At 32.7% G+C, this 21,832-nt stretch overlaps 3 protein-coding genes across 7 annotated transcripts; all 3 read right to left on the bottom strand.

Moving 5' to 3' along the window:
- Positions 1 to 1,637: 1,637 nt before the first annotated feature.
- LOC107004129 (glutaredoxin-C6-like) lies at positions 1,638 to 2,311 on the bottom strand. The gene has a single exon (XM_015202367.2). The coding sequence runs from the start codon at positions 2,272 to 2,274 to the stop codon at positions 1,846 to 1,848; it is 429 nt and encodes a 142-aa protein (XP_015057853.1). The 5' UTR covers positions 2,275 to 2,311; the 3' UTR covers positions 1,638 to 1,845.
- A 6,407-nt stretch (positions 2,312 to 8,718) lies between these two features.
- On the bottom strand, positions 8,719 to 21,425 carry LOC107004817 (putative disease resistance RPP13-like protein 1). 5 transcript variants are annotated; one of them, XM_027912925.1, is made up of 5 exons: positions 21,275 to 21,425; positions 21,119 to 21,192; positions 9,518 to 13,483; positions 9,341 to 9,438; positions 8,719 to 8,947 (listed from the first exon to the last, which is right to left on the bottom strand). In XM_027912925.1, exons 2-3 carry the CDS (start codon positions 21,181 to 21,183, stop codon positions 9,547 to 9,549), a joined length of 4,002 nt encoding a protein of 1,333 aa, XP_027768726.1. In that variant the 5' UTR covers positions 21,184 to 21,192; positions 21,275 to 21,425; the 3' UTR covers positions 8,719 to 8,947; positions 9,341 to 9,438; positions 9,518 to 9,546. The 5 variants fall into 5 exon arrangements, with proteins under 5 accessions (XP_027768726.1, XP_027768728.1, XP_027768727.1 ...); XM_027912927.1 differs by having other exon boundaries at positions 21,320 to 21,382; XM_027912926.1 differs by lacking the exons at positions 21,119 to 21,192; positions 21,275 to 21,425 and adding an exon at positions 13,683 to 13,779 and having other exon boundaries at positions 9,518 to 13,557.
- On the bottom strand, positions 14,734 to 21,071 carry LOC107004043 (putative disease resistance protein At3g14460). The gene is made up of 9 exons (XM_027912928.1): positions 17,743 to 21,071; positions 17,567 to 17,664; positions 17,060 to 17,164; positions 16,733 to 16,813; positions 16,578 to 16,635; positions 16,097 to 16,161; positions 15,903 to 16,020; positions 15,474 to 15,621; positions 14,734 to 15,200 (listed from the first exon to the last, which is right to left on the bottom strand). The coding sequence occupies exon 1, from the start codon at positions 19,257 to 19,259 to the stop codon at positions 17,772 to 17,774; it is 1,488 nt and encodes a 495-aa protein (XP_027768729.1). The 5' UTR covers positions 19,260 to 21,071; the 3' UTR covers positions 14,734 to 15,200; positions 15,474 to 15,621; positions 15,903 to 16,020; positions 16,097 to 16,161; positions 16,578 to 16,635; positions 16,733 to 16,813; positions 17,060 to 17,164; positions 17,567 to 17,664; positions 17,743 to 17,771.
- Positions 21,426 to 21,832: the final 407 nt, after the last annotated feature.

The following is a 21,832-nucleotide window of genomic DNA, read 5'->3' as shown; positions in this document are numbered from 1 at the left end:
TGATTAAAAAAAATTAATTTTGAAAATTGTTGCCTTGACAGCGTTTGTTTAATTTATTTTTTTTTAAAAGGAAATTTTACAAATCGCTGCTATTGCTTTTTTCGGCGGACAAAATTGCTACTTCGTGAGCGATTTTACCGTTTTGGTTAAAAAAAAATTTCATATACCGTTTTAAATTTTTGTTAATATTTTTCACCTTTTAGGCTCCGGATTCACGTAATAATGGAGGGATACCTATTTTATGACAACAAATATGAAAATAATAAAAATATATATTGCCCCGCCAAAAGAATCTATATTAGAAAAATAAATCATTTCACGTTTGTAACGGGGTGAAAAAAGAATAATGTTTTAAGAGGTGTAATATAGATAATTAACACTGATAGAAATATTAATAACTAATTTTAAGACTTCTCATAATTTATATATCATATAAAAGATAACTTTATTATTTATCCAAACTTCGAAATAAAAATGAAAAATTTGATCCATTGAAATTGGGTTACGTCCCTAATTTTAACACTTAAAAAACAAATTAAAGAATATACTCCAAAATAATGGGGGATATTCAAAGCAAATTAAGAATTGACTAGAAATAGTATTATATAGAGCTGCCCCATTAAGTCATTTTCATATTGCAATAAAGAAAATAATAATTCCAATATCATACAAAAAAAAAAACCTTCTTTTCTCTTTTCTTTATTTTCTTTTCCATTTGGAATCAAATAAAAAGGCTATATTGTGATCGCAACGTTAACGATAATTATAATTCTAGAAGAAAGGTCTGAAAAAAAATTAAAGTGTACGTAAAATTTATTTTTAATGAATTCTCATAGACAGTCATATATCTCATTAAGATCGAGAAATTACTTTTAATGAACTCTTGATATAGAATTTCGTATATCTCATTAAGATCAAAAAGTTATTTCCGATAAACTCTTAATTTAAATAGAACATTTCAAATGCAGATTGAAAAATGAAATACATATAAAAATGAAAGCAATTAATTACGAAATAAATCACTACAAATAATAATATATAGCTTACGAATTCTAAATATAACAACAATAAATTAGCGCGATAACTGAAGCACATAAATGATGAAAACAACAATCCACCAACAAAAGATTATGATAACAGTCCTAACTCCTAATACTACTGGTACAAAATTATTTATTTTGTCATTACTTCGTTTAAAAAAGAATGATTTTTTTTTAGTTTGTTCCAAAAAGAATGATCTCTTTTCCCTTTTGGTAATATTTTAATTTCAGCTTTCTACGTGGCATGTTTAAGGCTACAAGATCAAATGATAATTTTATACGTTTAACTTTAATTTACGATCACAAAATTTAAAAGTCTTTTTTATATTCTTAAACTCCGTGCTAAGTCAAACTAAGTTATTCTTTATGAAACGGAGAAAATATACTTAATTTGCTTTACTTGAGAGAGGATATATCAAAAATAATTTTTCTACACTTATACACGATTAAACACTACTCTCTTCTAACTTCATTATGATGTTATATTGAATATGTTATATCGTAGTTTTTGATATTTAGTTTAGCAAATTATTTTCACATTACAATATATTATACTCTAGAAAAAAGAAAAAGGATACTCCAAATTCCCAATATATATATATATATAAAAGGAACACATCATCTTCTTTTTTATTCAACTTTTTGGCCATTTGGAATAAAATAGAGAGATTACAGTCTGTAAAAGCACAATTATGAAGACTAAACAATACCTTAAAACTTAATTAATACTAATATACTAAAATTATTATTTTTTAATTTTGATTAAAATACATAATTACAAATATAGAAACATAATTAAAATTCTTTACAATACCATTTCAGTAATTGCACCAACTTCCACAAGCTTAGGAACAAGGCCACCACTAAGGTGAAGTGCCACGAGGCTTTCGAATCCACCGACACGTGTCCCTCCGATGTACATAGCCGGCATCTCACCGCCGTCCTCCGCGCCGTCTCCGGCGCCGGCAGGGAGGGCGGCGATCTCTTCTTCTTCCAATTGAATAACGGTTGGGTGAACGCTAACGGCGGATAATAACAGCCGTTTCATGACGTGGCACATGCAGCAGCCGGATCGGGTGAAAATCACGACGGGATTCTCGGAGATCAGTCGCCGGATTCTCATCTCCGTCGATTCCGTCACGTCGATTGCTAGCGGCGAATTGGTGGTCGTTGTGAGTTCTAGCGTTACTCCGCCGCCGTCAGTTAACGGCGAGTAACGGCGGACGCCTTGCATGATGAACAAACAGTTTATATGACTCTGAACAAAGTGAGAGTATATATAGAGAATTTAATTTATTTATTTATAGTTTTTACGGAAAATAAGTTTATATATAAATAATTTTTTAGTTATATACACCAATAATGTAATTTGAAAAATTAACCTATTAGAGTTAAACATAGGGAGAATAAAGATTTTAAATTTATGAGTATCTCATTATAAATCACGAGTTTATTAAAAATAATCTTTTTATCTTTATACATTTTATCTTTTCTAGATACATTTTATCTTTTCTAGATTTTATTTTGTAAAATTATACTCTGTTATATTATTATTAATTTTAAAAATTAAAATTATTTTAATTTTTTATCATGACTTTATTGCTAAGTTGAAAGGGAAGCCTAGCTTACATGGCGAGTTCTCTACCATCGTATTTTTCTTTTTTTCTCTACTAATTTAATATGAAAAAATAAATTAGAATTTAACTAATATTTACTAACTATATAAAGACTTTTACGCCATCCAATTATATTTATAATATATGATTTGTCTTATTTGTAATTAAGGTTAAAAAAAATTTACTCATAAATAACTTTAGAACGAAATATAATGCTGATATGAATATCTTTTACATCTCGTTATTAATTAAATTCAATCTACATATTAATTTTAATTTATATTATAATTATAGAGCTTTATAATAATTATTTTACAAGCAATTTGAGTGTACAAATATTTTTACACAATAAATTTTTATATAAATATAATTTTTTTTTTTGATAAAAATCAAGGGAGGAGGCAATATTGTTACATCACAAAGAAACATATTGCGTAAGTTACATTGTGTTTGGACACATACACCACTTGCCATTTTCTTTTTATCAATATTTAATTATTTTGATTATTTATACGTAAGAACTTGCTAGGAATATTTCCAAGTCAATTGGAACAGATGAGTGGACAATTAATTAGTTAACTATAATGATTTTTAAATGTTAATTAGGTGAGTTTTTCTAAGCAATGATGAATTGTGTCGTTACCTTTGCTGTCTTTCTAGGTAAGATTTGCGTATATTTGATTACGTAGAATTATATTGAATATGTTGTTATTATAATTTATTTATTTTTAAGAAAAGTTGAGAAGGATGATATTTATAAAGATAGTAAAACAAAGAGAGGCACTGACGCATCAGATAGCTAACGTTGGTGTGAGCTTCCTCTTCATCGATGATATCAAATCCATCATTGAATATATCACTGTCAATTTAAGCTTTTCAACCAGGAGTTCTATCATGTGACTTTGACATCTTAAATTGATTCTTCTTTCGTAGATTTATCATTCAATGGATTGAATCTCACAACTGAGATTGATACCAAGATTTAAGATAATTAAAAGATAACTTAACTTTTTTTAAATATGTCGTTTATGAAAAATATTAAACTCTATCTAAAATGTATTCACGAGGAACCATAACTACTTAAATACTATTCGCTTTTTAATTTACGAGACAATTGAATTTGAGAAGTCAAACCTTTTGATTTTGATTGTGTATTCATATATGAAGTATTTGGTTTTCTTGTGTGGTAAGATTTATGTATTTAAGAACTTAGTTAAAAGTTGAAAATACTTCATCTCAGATGGTAAATATCATGTACATTCGCTAAAAATATGAATTCGAGTCATTGATAAAATAATAAAAGAAACTCTATGAAAAACAAAAATAAATAAAAAAACTTTAGTTTATTTTCGATATTTTGAGTTTAAATTGAATGCATTTTAACCACATTAAGTTACTTAATTATAATAAATTAACGTGATTTGTTGCCAACATTAAAAAATATTTCCCTTAAAATTATCAGTTTAGAGAGTTTCGAACTTATAGGGTAGGCCGGTAAAAATGTATGGGTTTAGGGGCTAATATTGACTTTTTAATATTTATTTAGTAGAGAAAATAGGAAAATCACGTTGAATTATATGATGTAGAATTAAATGATTAATGACGTCATCTCGACTAATGACGTGGAAAATATGATGATGGGCCCACATCCTATTTTTTCTCTTAATGGCCGGTGTAGATGCTGACGTCATCAATTGTCCTCTAGCTTAGAGTAAGTTGACGTGTATTAATTTTTCGAAATATGCAAATCGCAGCTTTTATTTGTGTATTTGCAAGCGAGATATATAAACTGCGACTTCCGTAGCAAATAAAACTATAACCATGAGATACAGTGATTGAAACTATAGCTATATAATCTTATTATGTATGTTATCTTTGTTATTTCTGAAATTTTCTCTTTTTTTATTTAATATAATATAAATTAATGTTTAAACACAAATATATTAATTTGATAAAGCTATTAAATTATATCGAATTCATAGCTTTCTCCAACTTTATCTATGTATGGTACTATGGTGAAATTTCCATTAAAGAAAATCATATCATATATTATATATATAATCTTTCTTATTCTCATTTCAAAGTCTTGATCTTTTAAATTTCTCACAGAAATTTTAAGAAAATGCAAATGAGTAATTATTTCTTAAAGACAAGAAATTAAAGTAGATGCATGTATCTTTTAAAGTTAAATTTCATCTTTAACTTTTTTTATATTTATTTTAATAGTATTTGACTTTTCAATTTTCCATGTGTATTTTCATGTTTCCATAATTTTATTGTATAAATTTAACTTTTCTAAGAAAAACTTTAATTTACTATTCCTACAATTCTTGTGTGTAGGAACTGTAAAATTTATTTCACTCATTAAATTTTTTTTCTTTCATCTCCCAACTTCTGTTTACATTTTCATTCATATTTTAATATATAAAACTTTTTTATTTTATTGGTTGTACATAGTTTAATCTTCTCAATAATATTTATTCTGATCAATCTTTTCACATTCGTTAAATACTCTATAAAGTGTATCATAAGGTGGGTTTGTCCAATTATTTCATTAGTCTTCTTTGGTTAGATTTCTTCTCCAAAAAGAGTCTACTTCAGATAAATCTATTCTAATATAATTGATTTAGCTACAAATATTGACCAACACTTTTTGTATTATTGCTAAGCTAGCAGCATATTCACTTCTTTTAGTATAATATTTATTTATGAAAAGCTTCTGTTGCAATAAAATTCAAATTTAGATACAAGTTGATCTGTGAATGCCTTTGCATATTTGAACTATGATATGTGGACATGGACTAGTTTGGAGCACACAGGTTCATAGTTGACTGTGTGTTCGTGTAGTTTAAAATGGTACGAAATACACGTGCATTGGACATGTTCGAGAACTAGTCATATATTACTAAAAGCATGAACAAAAAAGTTGAAAGTTGAATTACGGTTTTACCCTTTCTACAAATTAAATTATTATAAAATATTTAAATATTTGATTGTATAAATTTAATTAAATGTTAATGACTTTTAGACTTCCTAAGATTAATTCTTAATTAAATATCTAATTTATTAATATTTATCATCTATAATCTATATGTATATAATAGTTATAATTTTTTTTTTAAAAAATCTTTACCTAAATTTCTTTTCTTTCCCTCTTCTTATAACTTTTTCCTTAACCCCTCTCATGAATAATATAATTGATGTGGATAAAGTATTATCCTTTATGATAAATAACGAAATTTAATAATTTAAAGGGTGCAAATCTACAAAATGGAGACGCACATTGATAATATCCTCTTGATTACTATTAAAGAATGACTCTAGCTTCACAAATTTAATTCATTAATGCTTAATTACATGATAAAAACTTTGGTTGTTCTTTTTACATGGTTTGCTAACTTTAATTTTTTTTTCATATTCTTCATTTATTTATTATTATTTTCTAATTACTTATTTAACTTTTATACTCTTAATATTCATAACTCTCATCTTTTCATATTCATAACCTCCAAACATTTAAACTAAAACTTTAAGATATCTTTTGATATTCCTTCTATTCTATTTATATAAATTCAACTTCTTTATCTCATGAAACCCCTATGAAGATTATTAGGCTATTATTTTTATTCTATAGTAAAAACAGATGATGAAGACTCTTGAATTTTGATAGGATATGAAAGGAGTCGATAAAAACTCAGAGAGTTATGTACTAATTTTGTACTTATATTTTCATCTATATACATCAATCTTATAAGAATAATGTCTATATTGTATTTTTACTTAAATATTCTGTTTCTTTTTGTCTTTTTTTCACTCTTTTAGACTTCTTAATTTAGTTTTCTATGAATGTTTTATTGCCGTAAGTCTTTGAATTTTGTAATTGATACATTTTATTATTCATTATAATTATATATATATTTCCATGAGATTTTAGTCATTCTAACGTATCTATAAATATTTACATGAAACACACGTGCGAAGCACGTCCTCAGAAACTAGTATTATTATAAGTTGGAAGCTCCAACCTTCAAAGTTGTATTACTATTTTGCACCTCCACTAAATCAAAATAAATTAATTAATTTCTTAAATACTAATATTTAATTATATAATGATAGAATCTGAAGTCCAACAACTACACTTTAAATTTTTCAGTTATGACATTATAATTATAATTAATTAAGTTAAATTAAATTAGAGTATAGAACAATAGTGTATGAAACACTTCGAATTTTGAACTTAACATACAATTTATCCATCATGAAAAAATAATGTATGGAAACTCTTCAGATTTTGTGATTCTTTGAATTTTGAAACTAAAATAAATTTATCTATCATGATTCAATGTGCTCTATTAAAAATTTTTGGTAGGTGAAAAGATGCTCAAAAGTTACTATAAATACCAGTTAATTGCTTCCTAGGTCATTACATTCTTTTCTTTTCTATAATCTACTATTTTCTTTTCTTCTTCCTATATTATGATATGAATACATGTTGTCAAGAAGAGAAGAACAAATTTCATTCGGAAATTAAAAGAGAAGTGTTCTTACAATATAGTTCAACTGTTAAACTTAATAGTATAAGATATGACATATATTCCTTTAGATATTTTTTTTATGTTAGATTATGATTTTAAGTTTTTCTTTTTCATTTTGAAGTTAAGGTATGGTAGTCCAAAATGGATTTGGTATGCAACCCATACTTTTATGTAATTATGTATTACTTTGCATTGTTATGAAAAAAAAATTCTTTGTTTTTGTGTATTATACTTTTAAGTGTTATTTAATTGACAAAACTTCTATTAATACATGATGAGTTTATTAATACATGATGAGTTTGATAATACTTGAATAGTTTATGCAAAATATATTTTTGCTTAAATAGAAATAATTTAAATAAATACCTAATAGTGATGTTAGGGAAAAATAATAATGATTTTAATATAACTCATACTATTCGTGAAACTCACGTGCAAAGCACGTGTCGAGGACTAGTATAATATAAAGAAAGAGAAACAAAAACCAAATTAAATAAATTTTAAGCAATATGAACTGAAATACATATACAATCTTAGAAAAATACCACACCACATCAGCAAAATAAAGAAAAGATATTATGTACACTTACTTTGTTTGGATGGTTGTTACACATTGTTTCATAATTTTTAGTATTATATTATTTTTATCCGTCGTTACATAATGTCACATATCCATAATTTGAATGATAAACCTATAAGAAAAGTAGGATACGAGGTAGAGCTCCTAAGAAATGTTAGGATAAAAGATGAAATATGATTATTAAATAATAAATAATGAGAAAATGAGAAAAAAATGTTAAGGCAACAATACTATCACACCAAATCAATCGTTACATAAAATGAGTCTTTTCGTCGTTACCTAACAATGTATTTCAACGATATGATAGAACAAATTTATGTAACAATAAAAAGATATTGTGTTTGTATTTAAACAAACTATACAATACAATATAATGGGTAATACTAGCCATCCAATGTAGTATAAAACAACTTGTCTTAGACCCTCGTACCACATTTTAAAGTCAGGTGTGTTTTAGAGTTCTAAGTTGCCACATGAAGTTGATCCCGTTGGGTATTTGTCCCAAGTTTCTTACCATGATTGAGTTTTCTTTTTAGAAAAAGGAAAATATGCAATCTCATATTTGAAAAGTCCCTGTCTCGTAGGAAAACGGTTTGTGACTTTATAAATAGAGATTAATTCTTTAATTCCTAACATAGTAAAATTCACAATGTAATCTCAGGGACTCTAACTAGCTTACGAGATGAAGAATGCTTAAGTCTATATAAGCAAATTAAAGTAATAATTCATTTTCCACATCAAGGTAATACTCTAACGCACTCTAATACCCCCGTCATGCTCAGACCACTAGGAGTTCAAACGAGAATGAACCTCACACTCATATCATATAACTTATGCTATGTAAACTTTGTACCTTTTTGTAAGAAAAAAAATCAAAATTTAAATTAAAAATAAAAGAAACAAAATCTATTTACTTTATCAAAGATATTTTAAAACTCTAAAATAAATAATTCAAATCTTCATATTGATAAATAAAGTTTTTATAACTGCCTCAAAATAATATGTTACTAACAAATGACTAACATCTTATCTACTAGAATCAATTTAAAAGTTTAAGAGAGTGCTTCTAAAATGAAAAAATAAAATAAAATTAAGAACTAAGTCAACAATACAAGCTATTACATACATGGAGGTCATAGTAGACGGCTGCACAACTTGGAGGTCACAAACTCCATACTGAAAGCAATTAAAAGAAAATTTTAGAATTCTAAGTCAGAGTCCTCGTGTTACAATTACAGACCACAATGCTGCACATGAACAATTATTCTAGACAAGTACTGAAATGTTTTGATTCTATTTGACTACAAAAAGTGATTCCTAAACTTACTGCCAAGTGAAACAAGTGTCAAATTCAATACATCATAAAAAGCTCACAAGCAATTTTTTATGGTGAAAAAGCTAGAAGAACCAAGTAATGTGAAAGAGTCAAGCTGTCAATTCATCCCAAGCTATCATAGTCATAATACATCTATTCGTTTAGCCTTAGATTTATTCAATTACACTTTGCTGTTAGATTTCTCGGCTTCATAGCTCAACAAAGTTGTTAAAAAAGGAAGTAGATTAACTTACATTTATCGGGTGATAATCGTTACAGATTCTCCCAATCAACATTTATTAGTGCAAGTATGAGCAGTTTTCGGTGTGGATTGAGCAAAAGACATTCCACGCTGCTCGACAAGATATAAAAAAAAAATTTAGGAAAACTGAACAAAAATGACAAGCTTCTGAGGGAAAAGAATAACTTACATCAGTTGGATAGCCATTCGTCTTAATCATCACATGCATTCACCATTGATGTATAAGATGGGAATTTGAGCAATATTTTGCCAGTATTTCCCTTTGTCAAATTCCAGTAGTGGTTCGAGCAATGGGCATCTGCTAATATCTAGTGTAGAGAGGGAAGAGGGCATCTCTTTTACTGGAAGGGATTGGAGATTAGGGCAATGGGAGATCTCTAGCTCAGAGAGGGAGGAGGGCAGTGCTGATTCGGAGAGTGATTGGAGATTATCACAATAAGAGATGGTCAGGTGAGAGAGGGAGGAGGGCAGTGCTGATTCAGAGAGTGATTGGAAATTAGGGCAATGAGAGATGGTCAGGTGAGAGAGGGAGGAGGGCAGTGCTGATTCAGAGAGTGATTGGATATTATGGCAATAAGAGATGGTCAGGTGAGAGAGGGAGGAGGGCAGTGCTGATTCAGAGAGTAATTGGAGTTTATAGCAAAGGGAGATGGTCAGCTCAGAGAGGGAGGAAGGGAGTGCTGATTCAGAGAGTGATTGGAGATTATGGCAATGGAAGATGTGTAGATGTATAAGTGAAGTGAGGTGGGAAAGATGTAGTGAATGGAGCTCATCATTGTTTCCTAAATGCAGCTCAGAAAGAGAGGAGGGAAGTACACCTTGTTCCACCAGTGACGGTATATTACCCTCAACACACAGATATTGAAGAGAGGTGAGGCTTTTCAGAACTTGGCTGCTTAATGTTTTCAGATTCTTTATGGTAAGTCTTGAGATAGAACAAGGCAACTGCCAATGTTGGATCTCTTCATCACTGCCATCATGACAAATCTCTAACTCAGTGAGTCTCTGTAAACACCACTCCTTTCGGCCGTTCACTACTTTCTTGCAATTACTCATCTTAAGTACTTGTAAATTGAAGAGACGTATTTCTTGCAGCTTCTCACAATTCCGAATCTCCAAATACGTCATCGCAGAGTCAACTGCCACCGAAAGTATTTCAACATTCTCACAATTCTGAATAGTGAGAACTTCAGTGGAAGTAGGAGTCAAAAACCTAGTAAGGTTGTGGCAACTCTGTACACTCAATTTACGTGCTGTTGGGAGAAACTCAGGTGATATATCAACTATACAATCAAATTCTCGCAGTTTCAATTCCTCGAGAATCATGTCACTACAACCAACTGCCTCCTCCAATTTCAATTTCTCACAATTACCTATGGATATTCTCTTCAAGGAACTGGGAAGTATGCTAAAAGGTAAGGAGGTAACAGAGTTGCAACAATAAATAGATAATTCAACAATTTGATTCATTCCCTCAAATTGGGATCTAAGCAGTTGAGATTCATCAAAAAGAGAGGTGTTTGAAATACTCAATTCTGTCAGAGAAGAAAGATTTTCAGGCAACTTCCCCATCAACTTCGGACACATTATAATTGAAAGCTTCTCAAGTTTAGGGAACTCCCCGCTTCCTAGTACGTGCCATTGCTTCCACTCCGGCATATCAGTAAATTCAAGCTTCTCAAGAGAGTTAAAAGGCTTTTTGGAGGATAAAATGCCATAGAATTCTTCCGTCACCTCTCTTATTCCATGCATCCCTCTAATGTAAAGGAATTTTAAACAAGGAAGCTGTCCTAGTGCTGGCAAAGAATCACAGTCCTTGCAGTTGCTAAGAAACAATTTCACTAGCTTAAGAAACAAAGGATCAGCTACCCAATTTGAAAATTTTGCCCCTCTATATCCGGTGATTTCTAATTGTTTTATATTTGTGTGTGGGTGTAGCTCATCAAGTATCTCTCTTTCAGTTTGAGAATCGTAAGCAGACCTAACTTCACTCCACTTCAAAGATAACTTGTCAACATGATTCTTCTCCCTCATCTTTGCCTTCACAGCTTCCCTTCTATCAGCTACATTTTGCAACTCTAAAACTGATAGAGATCCATACAAGTTATGTACTTCACCCAAATCTTCCATTCTCAAACCACCGCTACCACCTACAAGAAACTTGGCTCCCACTAGCATTTGGAGACTTTTCAACTTGCTCAGATGTAGTGGCATCTTCAAGCCAAAAGTGTTGGTTATGTCAACATGACGCAAGTTGATCAACTTCTCCATTTGCAGCGGTAGCTCCTCAAGATACTGACAAGATGACAAGAGAAGTGTCTCCAAGTTATACAATACACAAATGGAATCTGGCAACTTTTCAATCATTGTCTGAGAAAGGTCCAAAAATCTGAGTATCTTTAATTTGATAAACAAGTCATTTGGCAACTCCTTATTCACAGATGACAATGACAATGCCCTTAAGAATGTCAGTCTTGGAAGTATGTTATGCAACACCCTCTTGCTTATATGATTTGGAGAGTAATAGACATTGGTTGGAAGCAATGTCCTCAGCTGCTCTGATTTAGAGAGTTGTTTCAATTTCTCAAAGTGACCATCTTCTCCCATGGAATAGGACATGTGCCGACTTTGTTCCAACATATCAGCAGATCCTTCGTTCTCTTCCAACCTAATACAATGTTTTGAAGATGCAGTTTGGGCCAAATCATTGATAAGGTCGTGCATTACGAATCCCTCCGATTTCCATTCTGATTCTGGGACCCTTTCAAACAACGATCTTGATCTCAACTCGTCAAAGTATTTATTACCTAAACAAAACTGCTTTACAAGACCATTAGCAATCCACAGGTAAATAACTTGGTCTTTGCAGAATTCATAATCTTTGGGATATATCGCACAAAAAGCAAAACATCGCTTCAAATGTGGAGGAAGATCATTGTAGCTCAACATCAACGCTGGTAATATACCATTCCAACAAGTTTGCTGATCCCATATTTCACTCCTTAAAATGTTTCTCCACTCATCCACCTCTGATTTGCCGCGTAAAACACCAGCAAGTGCCTTTAGAGCTAAAGGCAACCCTTTGCACTTGTTTGCAATTTTTTTCCCAATCTCTTCAAGTTCCGGATGATCCCTATTTTCTAGTGAATGTCGTTTGAATAAAGACCAAGAGTCTTCACTAGACAGATTCCCCACGGTGATTGCGCAACGATCAGCACACATCATCTGAGCAACGCTCGCCTTACGTGTTGTTACAATGATCTTACTTCCCATATCTCCTTGTACAAAAACATTTCTCAGGTTATCCCACTCACTATAGGTATCATTCCACACATCATCAAGGACAACAAGGAACTTCTTTCCCTTCAGGTTTTCCTTCAATTTGACCTGTAGCTGATTCAAATTGCCGTCATCCTTTGAGTCAAATGAGCCAATTTCTTGAAGTAATCCTTTCGTGATTCTCAAAGCATCATATGCCTCAGAAACACAATACCAAGCTGTCAAAGGAAAACGGTCCTTCACCTTGTCATCATTGTAAACCGCTTTAGCTAGTGTTGTCTTACCTGCACCGCCCATTCCAACAATGGGAACTACAGTCAGGTTTCGTCCACTTGCATCTTCAGACAATAAAAGGTCAATCAAATCCTTTATTTCCTTCTCCCTACCAAAGATATCAGATTCATCAACCAATGAAGTTGAAGGTGTTCTAGTTTCTTGCTTAGTCGAACCAAAATGTTTCTGTAAGCCAAGGTCACTAATTTGATTTTGCAAATTCACCAATGTTTCAATAGTCTTTTCCAACTTTTCATTTATGTTAAGAAAAGAATGATCACCCAAGCACACGTTGCAAAATCTACAATGTTTCAATATTTTTTCTGCAAGATTTTGATGCTTACCTTCCACCTTAAGCTTCAAAGCTTCATAATTGACTTGTTCAATCAAGTTTTCAGCAGAGTCTACAGCATGTCGAAGCTCATTAAGCCACTCTCTCACAAATTGATTTGATGCTTGCTTATTCTCTGCATCAGTTAGCACAGCTTGAAGACCAAGCAAAGTCAATTTCAGCTTCTTTAAGAGCTCAACATCATTCTTACGCTTCCGAAACATTTTGAGAAGATCACCCTGAGGAGCAAGCCTATCAATGAGAACATCGAAAGCTGAAGAGAGAAAAGCATCACCAATTGCTACGACAACCTCCATTTCTGAAATCTGCAGATTCAAAACAAGATGATTTTTTAAGATAAATATCTTCTTATCTTTAATTACTAACAACTTCTTTCTCTATGTACCTGTTGAATGCTAAGAGTAATTCGCAAACAAGAATGATCGATCACCTGTTGAATGCTAATAGTAATTCGCAAACAAGAATAATCACTGAACGAAGCAAAAGAATTGTCTTTTCTTTACTCCCAAAAAACAAAGATTCCAAAATAATTGAGACAATAAAGAAAAGTATAATTTTTAGCTTTATGTCTATTCTTTACTTTTGCTTTTTGCACTTTTTTTTTCAACAGCTCATTTTAGTGCTTTTTTTCAACAGCTCATTGTAGTGCTTAATGGGGCCATATTGTGAAGAACTGGAATCTGTTTAATTTTTCTTTTCTCTCGAGTATTATTTTTTCTATGTTTAATTAGTACAAAGTATTAGAGAAAATAATATTTGAGTTGTGAAAGCAGAGTAGACTAATATTTTTATTAGGTTAGATTGTCTGCATCAAACCTCTTGGGGTCGTACTTTTCTTTTTGATTTATCTCAAAAAGAAGTATCTCTTTTTATATTATAGCAAGTTTTCAATTCCTATATTTTACTCGACGACAAGTTTAAAACCACACATAATACACATCCTTAATTGAGGCAATAATAGAGGAAGGTATCTTTTGCTTTATCTCTGTTCGTAACTTTTTCTTTATGGACTTATTCATTTTTCAACAGCTCATTGTAGTGCTTAATGGGGCCTAATTGTGAAGAAGTGGAATCTGTTCAATTTTCCTTTTTCTCTTTGAGTATTATTTTTTCTATGTTTATTTAAGTTAAAAAGTCCATCTAAAACAATCTCTCTACGAGATAGTAGTAAGTTTCTGTAATTGCTAATTGACAACTTGCATACGAATATCAGTTTTCATAACGACGGAGATGATTATATTCCTACAACAAGTTCAGAAAGGCATCTTACATATTACTAACTAGGAAATGAATCACAGTTAGTTTGTCCTCTTCTACGTAGCCTAGTAGTTAATAAAGTGGGTTAAATCCCCGAAAAGATTTTTAAAAAAAAGTATTTCCATCCTTACCTGTTGTTGTCTGCCGGTGGAAAGTGACAAGTATCACATCGAATTAATTAGTGGAATTGCGTGAAAGCAGACTAGACATAATTTTACCCGTTCTGAAAAAAAATCCCGAATTTGACAAAGCTTTCAAAACTTCAGATGAACTGGTTCAACCTTTCAGAACAATCACTCAACGGGTGGAATTTCAAATAAAATGGAAAGAATTCAAAGCGAGCGACGACAACGACGTGAGGAGCATTTCTCTTTCCAACCCTTTTAACAATTAAACTCTTATATTTTTCTTTACACCAGCGATGAAGGACAAATGTCGTTTCACTAAAGCAGAGTACTTTTCAAGTTTTCCCAACTCTTCAAGTTCCTAACTTTCCAAGTTGCTCTTCTTTTCATTTCTCATTAACTCTTGCTACATACCAACAATACTGGGGAAACTGAGTTGAAGCGTAGACAACCATGGTCATGTCCTCTTCCGATCTTTGGGTACATTAGAGCTAGATGTCCCATTTGCAGCAAGTCAAGGAAGGCACAGTGGACAGTTGTACGACTTGGAAATCACAACCTCCTTTCTGAATGCAATTAAAATGAATTTTTGAAACTCTTGGTCAATCCACATATTGCAATTACAAACCAAAGCACACACATCTCTATATATATAGTTGTACATGAATGATTCCTCTGGACAAGTAATGAAATACTATGCTTTTATTTGACTAAGAAAGTGATTACTGCAATCGAAGAAGTTTAAAATTCAATATATCATATATGGCTCACATGTTGTTTTTTTTTTCTTCATATTTTACAAATTTGTAGTGTTTGTAATATCAATTAAGAATGTATACCTGCATCGTTCAGCTTTTCTTGTAGATTAACATTTTCTTCCTTCATTCTATTAAGCTCTTCACTGTCTTGGATGTCAAACGAATCCTGCCGAGCCACATTGTCATACAATTTAAATGATATCTTACCACTCTCACAGAGACTTCATATCTGCAAAACAACAAAAGAAATTAGAATCACATGATTACCAAAAAAGGAGTCAAGCTTTTGGTATCTTTTGGAAAAAACTACGGTTACATTTGTAAATAAACGAGCAATCAAACTGAAACAACAGTTGTATGTTGTATTTCTCGAAAAATCCTGATAATGGAAGTTTACTTACTCTCTAAAACCTCTTATTGTTATCCGTGATTATCATAAACAGTTCAAACCATAAGCATAATGTTTACAGTCGACAATAACAAAATTGCGAACCTATCTTAATCACTTACACATTTCTGTCACGACCACATTGAAGTTGCTGTCTATTCAACAGAGAATTGCAGCAAGATTTTCCTTTTACTAACTGAGCTAAGAGCAGTAACACCTTACGTATTGTTATCAAAAATCCTGACAAAGAAGAGGATAAGTGAAAATTGGAATCGTAACCATTCATTACAATGTTTATCTTGTTTTGTATGGTTACCAATCTCTGTCGAACCCATAGCTTCCTCTCTAGCTCCACCCATGTATGAGAAGAACTAGAATGAACTGAAATACACATACATCACTTAATCAGTAGTAATAACAACAATAAAAAATTACGCAAACAAATTTCACTCCTCAAAGTCTCCCCTGTATCTTATACATTTTACATTGCATTTACTGTTTTCTCTAATCATTCGCGTCCAGAAATTCCGATTTCTCAATACAGAAATTTCCAATCATTGTGTCGTGTTTTGCATTCTGTCTAGGTATCCAAAGTGAAACGAACATCGTTATAGCATCCTAGGCAATTACCACATCGACAGAACACAAGAGAGATGTTGATTAATTGCTGGTATATAAAGAAGCGACCTTAAAACCAAGTGACACATTTAAAGTTGTGTGATACTAGGACGCAAAGTCAACAATACAAGCTATTACATCCATAGTCCTGGTGTACAATCCAACTTAAGAATACATACCACTTGAGACCTTCGAAAATTTTCACTTCCCAAATAATCGTTGAGCCTTGTCAATATCCTAACAATGAAAAAGTAATATGTTTACTTATAATCTATTACCATAATGTACAATATGTCTCTTATTTGTTACATTAAGCAACTTTTTTCTCATGTACCTTTTTTATCATTGCAGCAGAACTTTGCTTTTACAAACTGAACTAGAGCGGTAATAGCTTACATGTAATGTTACCAGAATCCTGACAGAGAAAAAATTTGCATAGTTGATATCCAATAACCATTAATAAAAACCTGAATAGTTCTGATTCTTTTAGGTGTTAAATTTATTGGGAGGCAAACTTTTATATATTTTTGATAGATAGGAAACAAATCTTGTGTGTTGTACACCTTTGAATTCTATTAAAGCTTTGAATTCGATAGTTAATATGTGCATAATGTCAATATCTCTCTTGTGTGTTACTTGATCAATTTTTTCTCATGTGTACCTTTGGGTTACATTAGAGCGGTATGTTCCATTTGCAGCAAGTCATGCTTCATCTCAAGGAAGTCATAGTAGACGGCTGCACAACTTGGAAGTCACAAACTCCATACTGAAAACAATTAAAAGAAAATTTTAGAATTCTAAGTCAGAGTCCTTGTGTTACAATTACAGACCACAATGCTGCACATGAATAATTATTCTAGACAAGTACTGAAATGTTTTGATTCTATTTGACTTCAAAAAGTGATTCCTAAACTTACTGCCAAGTGAAAGAAGTGTCAAATTCAATATATCATAAAAAGCTCACAAGCAATTTTTTATGCTGAAAAAGCTAGAAGAACCAAGTAATGTGAAAGAGTCAAGCTGTCAATTCATCCCAATTGTTCACCCTCTATCATAGTCATAATACATCTATTCGTTTAGCCTTAGATTTATTCAATCACACTTTGCTGTCAGATTTCTCGGCTTCATAGCTCAACAAGTTGTTAAAAAAGGAAGTAGATTAACTTACATTTATCGGGTAATAATCGTTACAGATTCTCCCAATCAACATTTATTAGTGCAAGTATGAGCAGTTTTCGGTGTGGATTGAGCAAAAGACATTCCACGCTGCTCGACAAGATATTAAAAAAAATTTAGGAAAACTGAACAAAAATGACAAGCTTCTGAGGGAAAAGAATAACTTACATCAGTTGGAGAGCCATTCGTCTTCATTATCACAGGCATTCTTCGTCGATGTATAAGATGGGAATTTGAGCAATATTTTGCCAGTATTTCCCTTTGTCAAATTCTAGTAGTGGTTCGAGCAATGGGCATCCGCTAATATGTAGTGTAGAGAGGGAAGAGGGCATCTCTTTTACTGGAAGGGATTGGAGATTAGAGCAGTCGAAGATGTTCAGCTGAGAGAGGGAGGAGGGCAGTGCTGATTCGAAGAGTGATTGGAGATTATGGCAATGGGAGATCACTAGCTCAGAGAGGGAGGAGGGCAGTGCTGATTCGGAGAGTGATTGGAGATTAGGGCAATGAGAGATGGTCAGGTGAGAGAGGGAGGAGGGCAGTGCTGATTCGGAAAGTGATTGGAGATTACGGCAACCGATGATGGTCAGGTGAGAGAGGGAGGAGGGCAGTGCTGATTCGGAGAGTGATTGGAGATTAGGGCAAAGGAAGATGTGTAGATGTACAAGTGAAGTGAGGTGGGAAAGATGTAGTGAATGGAGCTCATCATTGTATTCTAAATGTAGCTTTGAAAGAGAGGAGGGAAGCCCACCTTGTTCCACCAGTGACAACGGTATATTACCCTCAAAACGTAGATATTGAAGAGAGATGAGGCTTTTCAGAACTTGGCTGCTTAATGTTTTCAGATTCGTTATGGTAAGTCTTGTGATAGAGGAAGGCAACTGCCAATGTTGGATCTCTTCATCACTGCCATCGTGTCTGATCTCTAACTCAGTGAGTCTCCGTAAACACCACTCCTTTCGGCCGTTCACTACTTTCTTGCAATTACTCATCTTAAGTACTTGTAAATTGAAGAGATGTATTTCTTGCAGCTTCTCACAATTCCGAATCTCCAAATACGTCATCGCAGAGTCAACTGCCACCGAAAGTATTTCAACATTCTCACAATTCTGAATAGTGAGACTTTCAGTGGCAGTAGGAATCAAAAACCTAGTAAGGTTGGGGCAACTCTCTACACTCAATTTACGTGCTCTTGGGAGAAACTCAGGTGATATATCATCTATACAATCAAATTCTCGCAGTTTCAATTCCTCGAGAATCATGTCACTACAACCAACTGCCTCCTCCAATTTCAATTTCTCACAATTACGTATGGATATTCTCTTCAAGGAACTGGGAAGTATGCTAAAAGGTAAGGAGGTAACAGAGTTGCAACGATAAATAGATAATTCAACAATTTGATTCATTCCCTCAAATTGGGATCTAAGCAGTTGAGATTCATCAAAAAGAGAGGTGTCTGAAATACTCAATCCTGTCAGAGAAGAAAGATTTTCAGGCAACTTCCCCATCAACTTCGGACACATTATAATTGAAAGCTTCTCAAGTTTAGGGAACTCCCCGCTTCCTAGTACGTGCCATTGCTTCCACTCAGGCATATCTTCAAATAAAAGCTTCTCAAGAGAGTTAAAAGGCTTCTTGGAGGATAAAATGCCATAGAATTCTTCCGTCACCTCTCTTATTCCATGCATCCCTCTAATTGAAAGGAATTTTAAACAAGGAAGCTGTCCTAGTGCTGGCAGGGAATCACAGTCCTTGCAGTAGCTAAGAGACAATTTCACAAGCTTAAGAAACAAAGGATCAGCTACCCAATTTGAAAATTTTGCCCCTCTATATCCCCTGATTTCTAATTGTTTTATATTTGTGTATGGGTGTAGCTCATCAAGTATCTCTCTTTCAGTTTAAGAATCGTAAGCAGAACTACCTTCACTCCACTGCAAATACAACTCCTCAACATGTTCCTTTTCCTTCATATTTGCCTTCACAGCTTCCCTTCTATCAACTACATTTTGCAACTCTAAAACTGATAGAGATCCATACAAGTTATGTACTTCACCCAAATCTTCCATTCTCAAACCACCGCTACCACCTACAAGAAACTTGGCTCCCACTAGCATTTGGAGGCTTTTCAACTTGCTAAGATGTAGTGGCATCTTCAAGCGAGAAGAGTTGCTTAAGTCAAGATGACGCAAGTTGATCAACTTCTCCATCTGCAGCGGTAGCTCCTCAAGATATTGACAAGATGACAAGAGAAGTGCCTCCAAGTTATACAATACACAAATGGAATCTGGCAACTTTCCAATCATTGTCCGAGAAAGGTCCAAAAATCTGAGGATCTTTAATTTGATAAACAAGTCATTTGGCAACTCCTTAAATTTATAACTTGACAATGACAATGCCCTTAAGGATGTCAGTCTTGGCAGTATGTTATGCAACACCCTCTTGCTTAGATTAGAGAAGTAACTGTTATTGGTTGGAAGCAATGTCCTCAGCTGCTCTGATTCAGAGAGTTGTTTCAATTTCTCAAAGTGACCATTTTCTCCTCTGGAATAGGACATGTGCCGACTTTGTTCCAACATATCAGCAGATCCTTCGTTCTCTTCCAACCTAATACAATGTTTTGAAGATGCAGTTTGGGCCAAATCATTGATAAGGTCGTGCATTACGAATCCCTCCGATTTCCATTCTGATTCTGGGACCCTTTCAAACAAAGATCTTGATCTCAACTCGTCAAAGTATTTATTACCTAAACAAAACTGCTTTACAAGACCATTAGCAATCCACAGGTAAATAACTTGGTCTTTGCAGAATTCATGATCTTTGGGATATATGGCACAAAAAGCAAAGCATCGCTTCAAATGTGGAGGAAGATCATTGTAGCTCAACATCAACGCTGGTAATATACCATTCCAACAACTTTGCTGATCCCATATTTCACTCCTTAAAATGTTTCTCCACTCATCCACCTCTGATTTGTCGCGTAAAACACCAGCAAGTGCCTTTAGAGCTAAAGGCAACCCTTTGCACTTGTTTGCAATTTTTTTCCCAATCTCTTCAAGTTCCGGATGATCGCTATTTTCTAGTGAATGTCGTTTGAATAACGACCAAGAGTCTTCACTAGACAGATTCGCCACGGTGATTGCGCAACGATCAGCACACATCATCTGAGCAACACTCGCCTTACGTGTTGTTACAATGATCTTACTTCCCATATCTCCTTGTACAAAAACATTTCTCAGGTTATCCCACTCGTTATAGGTATCATTCCACACATCATCAAGGACAACAAGGAACTTCTTTCCCTTAAGGCTTTCCTTCAATTTGACCTGTAGCTGATTAAAATTGCCGTCATCCTTTGAGTCAAATGAGCCAATTTCTTGAAGTAACCCTTTCGTTATTCTCAAAGCATCATATGCCTCAGAAACACAATACCAAGCTGTCAAAGGAAAATGGTCCTTCACCTTGTCATCATTGTAAACCGCTTTAGCTAGTGTTGTCTTACCTGCACCGCCCANGAAACATTTTGAGAAGATCACCCTCAGGAGCAAGCCTATCAATGAGAACATCGAAAGCTGAAGAGAGAAAAGCATCACCAATTGCTACGACAACCTCCATTTCTGAAATCTGCAAATTCAAAAATAAATGATTTTTTAAGATAAATATTTTTCTTTATCTTTAATTACTAACAACTTCTTTCTTTATGTACCTGTTGAATGCGAAGAGTAATTCGCAAACAAGAATGATCGATCACCTGTTGAATGCTAACAGTAATTCGCAAACAAGAATAATCACTGAACGAAGCAAAACAATTCTCTTTTCTTTACTCCCAAAAAACAAAGATTCCAAAATAATTGAGACAATAAAGAAAAGTATAATTTTTAGCTTTATGTCAATTCTTTACTTTCTTTTTGTGCACTACTGCTTTTTTTTCCTTACATTTTCTACTTACTAAATTTGTACGCTAACTCATTTTATTTTTAAAAGGGATTATCATATCATGAATATGTTGGCATGTAACTTATAGGTAATATATTCGAGTCGTGAAAAAACATAAACTAATATTTTTATTAAGTACTTGAGGTGCACCTTTTTCTCAAACCATACTAACGTGGAATATTTTATGCACTAAGATGTTTTTGTCGTGTAACGAAGCTCAATGTTTAGTGACAGATCTAGTCCCTTGAAAAAGCACATTAACATTTATAATACTTGTTTTTGGAGATAATAATAGGTGCATATAATTGCTATAGTAATAATGTGTTAG

This window comes from Solanum pennellii, chromosome 11, assembly GCF_001406875.1.
Source record: "Solanum pennellii chromosome 11, SPENNV200".
NCBI lineage: Eukaryota > Viridiplantae > Streptophyta > Magnoliopsida > Solanales > Solanaceae > Solanum > Solanum pennellii.
This window is presented reverse-complemented; position numbering and strand designations above follow the sequence as displayed.